This window comes from Bidens hawaiensis, unplaced genomic scaffold, assembly GCF_021521415.1.
Source record: "Bidens hawaiensis isolate Kalapana, Puna unplaced genomic scaffold, B.hawaiensis_p1.1 tig00009086_1, whole genome shotgun sequence".
NCBI lineage: Eukaryota > Viridiplantae > Streptophyta > Magnoliopsida > Asterales > Asteraceae > Bidens > Bidens hawaiensis.
The window spans coordinates 400095-407455 of NW_027491668.1; the positions used below are offsets into that span (position 1 = coordinate 400095).

At 44.8% G+C, this 7361-nt stretch overlaps 1 protein-coding gene across 1 annotated transcript; it reads right to left on the reverse strand.

Moving 5' to 3' along the window:
- Positions 1 to 4495: 4495 nt before the first annotated feature.
- LOC143531169 (uncharacterized) lies at positions 4496 to 4933 on the reverse strand. The gene has a single exon (XM_077026520.1). It carries the CDS (start codon positions 4931 to 4933, stop codon positions 4496 to 4498), a length of 438 nt encoding a protein of 145 aa, XP_076882635.1.
- Between the last annotated feature and the right edge of the window lie 2428 nt (positions 4934 to 7361).

The following is a 7361-nucleotide window of genomic DNA, read 5'->3' on the forward strand; positions in this document are numbered from 1 at the left end:
AAACGTTTCTTCGCTAAGTGACTGTCTAAAGTGGCACTTTAGATATTGTTAGGCGACGAAGCAGGTGTCACGCAACAAGAAGCATGCTAAAGTCATCTAGCGAAAATTTTTGTGGCAGTTGTCACTAAGCTGGAATGAATGGCTGGCTTGACTACTTGGCACATGAAAGTCACTTTCTTTTTACTCGTTATGTTGTTGTAGAAACATAAGAGTATCTTCAATGAGGGCTATGAAAATGTACATATATTCTTTCTTACTCGGTTAATAATTTAAACGATCTTATTGAAATTTTGAATTCCCATTGAGACACTTCAATTTGAAAATATGCAACATAGAAATACTACCCGGAACTCCTTTTATAAATTGAATTACTATGAACTTGAAAAGAATCATGGATTGTTTGACATAAAAAAATTGGCCATATGAAACATTTATTTTATAAAAACGGTTGCGCTAGATGAAGTTGCGTTAGACCAAAATGCAACATTTTTGCTACATAATGCAACTGTTTTTTTTTTTTCAAATACAACAATTTTTATAAATGTAATTCTTTAAAAAAGAGTTGCAGATAACATAGCGTTGCATTAGGTCTAATACAACTTCATCTGATGCAACTGTTCTTGTAAAATAAATATTGCATTAGGCCAATTGTTTTGTAGAATAGAGGTTAGTCGAATCACGGATGCAATTTGGATTACCAATGTACATGTAGAAAACCATTCTTTTAGAAGTGGATATGTGTTGCCTCTTAAGGGAGGTGTGAATTCCATTATGGAATCTAAACTTGTGGCGCCATGCATAGCTTTAAGTGGTTGAGTAGCTAAGAAATTAACGTGATATAATTATACGAGATCTATTGTGGCCAAAACCATATCAACTACGTATTTTCGTTGTGATAGTGTTGCGATGTTGTGACTTTAAATTAAGCTTACAGCCAAATATAAACGACAATATTAGCCACTTGATGTTATGAATAGTACAGTTGTTGGATCTTATTCCGGTTGAACCGGGGAAGGCTCCTAACGTATCACGAGAATGGGATCAAGTGATTAAAAGTGAAAGTGAGAGTGTGTATTATTGATGATCTTTCTTCTATTTGTGAATGCCTTATACAAACAATCCTTGTTCTTATTTATAGACAAGTTAGATATACACAAAATCCTAAGGTTCATAGCTTCCGGCTTGGTCCCTTAGTCTGATCTTCTTTCCTTCAGGCATTGTCTTCTTTGGCGATCTTTAACTCTTGGTCGCTGTCTCATATCCCGGGTCACACGCTCCTCGGGCCACCCACCGGATTGGTCATGTTGCACGAGTTTCCCTCGCAATCTCTTTCGCTCCACTTTGCCTTCTAGAACTATTTATATCTTTGGCTCTCCTGAATTGGGCCTTGCTCAGGTTGTTGGGCTTGGTGCATGCCCATGAGCCCGTCTCATGGGTAGGCTCTTCAAGTCCCCCCAGTCTATTGTTCTCGTTATTCATGACGAGGATAATAGACTCATCGTGTATTCTCGTTCTTAGTTAAGCTTGTGTTCTTGTTATTCATCTGTGGACTCTTGTTTTTCCTTTCGCCTGCTTGGTTAGGCCTTTTCTTCCCTTGGGCCCATTGCTTGATCCGGCCCATCTTCTTTTTCTTTTGAATTTTGACGGTTTATCTTCCCTAGGCCATAATTAACCACCCCCTTTGTCATTTCACCATTATTGACCCTCTCTCTTCTTCCCTTTCCCTCCTAAAGTTCCGGCGATTTCCTTCTTCACTCAGGTTTGTTCTTCTCCTTCCTTTGTTAATTATGAGTCGTGACGGTCGATCGACTATTACGTCAGCCATGTCCTTCGTCAGAATGGCTACCCTGTGTTCGACTTACCAAATCCCCTTGTCTCTATCTCCAACTCTTCCTGGACCGGATGACACAGCCTGCAGTCGTCCTAGGTTTATCGCTCTTTATGCTAAAAACCTCGAGTTTGCCAACATCTGTTACCCTTTGACTGAATTCCAGTTAGCCTTGCTGAAACAGCACCGATTATGTTTTTCCCAAGTCCATCCCTTAGGGTTTCTTCGTGTCACTCACTTTGAGGTTGCTTGCCGAGCCTTTGGTGGGGATCCTTCCGTTACGTTGTTCCATCGGTTTTATCGCTTGAAAGCCGACGGCGACAGGTTTACTTTCGAACGACAGGCAAGCGGTAAGCATCCCCCTTGCACCTCCTACATTCCCTCAGGGTTTTACCCTCGGGAATGGAAAAACGATTTTTTCTTTGTATCTTCTTCTTTTGCCCCCGGCCTCGTCGTCATGTTGGTTCCCACATTGATGATCCCGCTCCCGGTTTCCCTACCGTTCATGATTCACTTTATAAATTGTTGATTAAAAACCCAACTGAAGCTGCCACCTACCCGAAGCCCCTGTTATACATGTCTGGACTGAGCAACATTTGGCCGGACCCGTTGACACATCCTGCTATGTTTGACGGGGACCGAGGTTGGTGACCCCTGACTTCTGCCAATTGTATTAAATACTTTGCTCCACTCATGATTTTTCTTTTGTTGTTTTTTAGCAGATATGGACTTGATAGAGATTCTTCAAAAACGTCATGTGAAAGGTGCCCCCACCCCGGCTACTCGTACCGGCGATGCCTCTTCTGACTCCGAGGCTCCTGGCTTCTCATCTGTGGCCGCTTCGGACTCCTTGAAACACAAGAACGTGGTTTCTGAACTTTTTGACTCATCCCTGAAGAGTCGCCTTCGTAACTCCAAACGCTCTTATCTAGGTTCCACTGGACAGGGCTCTTCTACTGCCCTTGAAATCGTAGATGTTGACGACGATTTTTCCTTCCAAGTGTCTGATGCGGTTCCCGACCCCGTTGTTACTCCTGCTGTTGGTGGTGAAAATCCTAGTGCTGCTGACGTTGACCCCAAAGGTAAAGCTCCCCTCGCTCCCGAGGGTTCTTCGAACCCTGCTCTAGTAACCTTCCCTCCCTGACCTTTTTGTACCCAAATGGTCTTTGACTGGGGAATCCTCTGTTAATACTCCCCAACTTGCACATGAGTTCTTGACATGCGCTGTTCCCCCCGTGGACTATGCTCATGTGCAAACTATGGCACCCGATGTCCTGGTTGGAGAGTTTGGTACATACTTGTATCGTACCTTGGTGTTGGGTTCCTCCCTTCACCAAGGGTTTGTTGATGTCAGTGTTGCTCATGAAAATTATCGGGAGGAAATTGCTGGTTTGAAGAAGTCTGTTGATAGCTACACTCGACGGGTTGGGGAGATGCGCAAAAGAATTAATATTGCTGAGGAGCTGAGTTTGGAGGTCCCTGGTTTAAAATCTGCATTGGAGTCTTCAGAGAAGTGGGTGGCTAACCTTACTGCTGACCTTCAGCTTGCCCAAGAGAAGGTTGCTGACCTTGTTGTTCGATCTTCCCTCATTGAAGCTCAAGCTAAAATTTCTCAGGTTTGTACCTCCCTTTATCATTCTTCTTATCTTCTCTATTTTTCTTATTTATATTATGTGCCTTTGTTGAAGCTTGAGGAGAGCCCTGCTCTTGTAAGGATTCATGAGTTGGAGAATCTGCTTGAACATGAACGTGCTGATCATAAATTGGCTTTGGACCATCTTGGGGCTGCCAACCATCAAAAGGAGCAGAAGGTCGAGGGCTTGTCAAAGGAGATTGAGTGGCTGAGGGATGAGTGCTCTCGGTTGCAGGGGTTGTTTTAAAGCATGAAGAGGATCGGAAATGGTTGGTTTCTACGGGTTTCCAGGAGGTGTACGATCGAGCTTTGGGTTGTAGGGAAACGTTGGAGGTTCAGGATAATTTAAGTCGGGTTGTGTTTGCCTCTGGCTTTCAACATGGACTTCGGGCGGGTTATGAGCACTCTTCCCATGGCATTCCCATTCAAGAAGCTCACTCTTTCTCTCCCACTGCAAAGGTAGATGCTCAAGAAGCTTTGTGGCCTTAACTTCCCACGTTCCTCCCATCATTACACAGGTTGCCTCGGACCCTGGGATCTATGTTGAGGACACACAAGCCCTAGCCTCCGTTGTTGATCCCCCATCTCCCTTACCGTAATTTGTGGTTTGCATTAAACGTTTAACGTTGGTTTGTGTGTTTTTGAACAATGATTTTATTTGCCTGCCCCTGCGTGGGAGAATTTTATGTGCCTTAGTGCTTGAACTAGTGTCTGAATCATGTATGACAATGATTAGCGTATCTCTTCACGTATTTAGCTTTTGTGTTTGTTGGTTAACCATTTAGCCTATCGGCGAGGCTTTCCCTCTTCGGGGAACATATCGTGGGTATTAACGATACGGACACGTGTTTTATACTTGTTGTTTTCAGAATGAGACGGACTCATTGTTTTCACACGACAACTTTGACAAAATACTTTCTTGCAATAGGATCATGTTTACATGGTGGTTACAAAAAAATACAGTTTAGACTTTCTTGTTATCCTCTTGGGGAGGTTGCTTATTTTCATATCCTTAAACCTTTCTGCTAATGCCCTTAGGCGTAGTACTTTCGGAGTTGCATGGAATTCCATATCCGGGGAACCTCCTTTCCCCCCAAGTCATCCAATCTGTAGGCTCCTTTGTCTCCAGCCCATATAATTTGGTAGGGCCCTTCCCATTTAGGGCCCAATTTTCCTTGGTCCTCTTGTCTACTCGCCTCATTTTCCCTTAACACCAAATCTCCTATTTTAAACGTGACCTCCCTCACCCTTGCGTTGTAGTATTTTTCTATCTTTTTCTTATACTCCACTTCCTTTCTAGCTGCCTCATCCCTTCTCTCCTCTGCGAGGTTCAAATTCAACCGCAGATCCTCCCCTCCTACCTTCTCTTGCTGCAAAGTTCGCCGGGTCGGTACCCCAATCTCAGCGGGTATCATAGCCTCCATCCCATATGTTAGACTGAAAGGCGTTTCCCCGTTGCTTGTCTTAGGCATTGTTCTATGTGCCCATAGAACGTGAGGTAGTTCTTCCACCCATGAACCCTTCTCTCTCCCTAACCTTGCTTTGATTCCCTCTACCACACTTCGGTTTGCTCTTTCTACTTGGCCATTGGCTTGTGGATGGGCTACAGACGTAAACGTTTGCTTGATCTTCAATTGTAGGCACCACTCCCGAAAGGGGTTGTTGGCGAACTGTTTCCCATTGTCACTGATGATGGCATACGGTAGCCCAAACCGACAAATGATATTTTCCCATACGAACCTTTTAACCTGCTCACCCGTGATGGTTCGGAGTGGTTTGGCTTCCACCCATTTTGTGAAATAGTCGATTGCCACTACTAAGAATTTTGCCCTCCCCGTTCCTTCTGGAAAAGGCCCCACTATATCAATTCCCCACTTTTGGAAGGGCTAAGTGGAGCTTACCGGTATCATAATTGACTTCGGCTTTCGCCCCACCGGGGCGTGTATCTGACAACTGTCGCACTTTTCTATTTCTTTAACGGCACAGAGGAACATCGCTGGCCAGTAGTACCCGGCTCTCATTGCTCGCGCCAAGACCATCTTAGCCCCTATATGCATTCCATAAATTCCCTCATGTATTTCTCTGACCACATATTCTGCTTCCTCCTCATTAATGCATTTTAGGGAGGGTCCTAGTTAGGATTTTCTGTACAAACTCCCCTCAATTATCTCATATTGTAACGCTCTTACCCTCAGCTTTCGCTCTTCTTCTTTATCCTCCGGGACTGTCCCTTCCTGGAGGTATCTGATGAGGGGAGTCATCCAATTTTTCCTTTCAGTTTCTACATTGGCTACTACGGACTCCGTCACCGACGGTTGTTGGAGAGTTTCCACCTTGACTTCCTTTGCTAAATGGTTGAAAGCCACTGCGGCTAGCTTGCTCAAAGCATCTGCCTTTTTGTTTGACCCCCGGGGAATGTTATCACTTCTGCTTCTTCAAAATCTTTCATTAATTCTTGGGTTACCCTCAAGTACTCCTTCATTTTCGGGTCTTTGGCGTCGTATGTTCCTCCTACCTGGTTGGCTACCAGTAGGGAGTCTACGTGAGCTTGTACCTTCCTTACTCTCAATCCTCTGCTATTCTGAGGCCGGCCAAAAGTGCCTCGTACTCTGCCTCATTGTTTGTGCTTTGAAAGCTTAAACGTATTGCGTAAGTAAGCTCTATTCCCTCGGGGCTTACCAAGATTAGCCCCGCCCTGCTTCCTTCTTCATTTGAGGCCCCGTCGGTATACAATTTCCACCAAGGTTCATTATTTCCCCCCCTTTCTCCTCATCTCCCCCTTCCTCAGGTTCTCCATTTTCATCACCTTCTCCCTCTTCGACTTCGGCCAAAAAATCAACCATGACTTGCCCCTTGATCGCTGTCCGGGGGCGCTACTCGAGTGTATAATCCCCCAACTCTACTGCCCATTTTGTTAGCCGGCCCGAAACCTCAGGCTATGATAATACTTGTTGCAGGGGCTGATTCGTGAGCACTCGTACAACGTGTGCTTGAAAGTACCTTCGTAGTTTTCTTGCAGTACAGATCAAGGCCAATACCAGTTTTTCTATGGGTGAATACCTCTCCTCTGGACCCTTAACGTTCGACTGATGAAGTAAATAGGGACCTGTGCTTCTCCTCTTTTGACCATTAGTACTGAGCTGAGGGTCTTCGACGTCTGGGAGAGGTAAAGTATAAGAGTCTCTTCGGGTCGGGGCGTTGCAATCGTAGGGAGGTTGCATAGGTGTTTCTTCAGCTCTTGAAAGGCTTCCTCTGCCTCCTTGTCCCAGCAAACTTTACTTTTCTTCGTAGTTCTTCTTAAAACAGCCATGAAGGGTAGGATCCTTTCTGCTATTTTCGAAAGTAACCTATTTAAAGCCACTAGCCTCCCATTAAGGTTCTGCAGCTCTTTGAGACTCTACGGGGACCTCATTTGTATATGTGCTTCAACCTTTTCGAGGTTGGCTTGAATTCCTTCCTTCGTGACCAACACTCCCAAAAACTTCCCCACCTCAACCCCAAAAGAGCACTTACCCGGATTTAACTTCATGTTAGCCCTTCTCAGGGTTTGAAACGTTTCTCTTATTTCCCTTAACATCCCTTCTTCATGCTTACTTTTTATGACCAAATCATCTACATAGATTTCTACATTTCTGCCCCTCTGTTCCTCAAAGAGCTGGTCCATAAAACGCTGATATGTGGCCCCGCGTTTTTTAGACCGGATGGCATCTTTGTGTAACAGAAGGTCCCCTCATCCGTATAAAAAGCTGTTTTCTCCTCATCCTTAGGATCCATTTGCACTTGATGGTACCCCTTGTAGGCATCCAGAAAACACCTCAGGGGGTATTCAGCCAATGACTCTATCTTCTTTTTAACCTCAGGGAGTGGGTATGCATCTTTCGGGCAAGCCTTGTTCAGGTC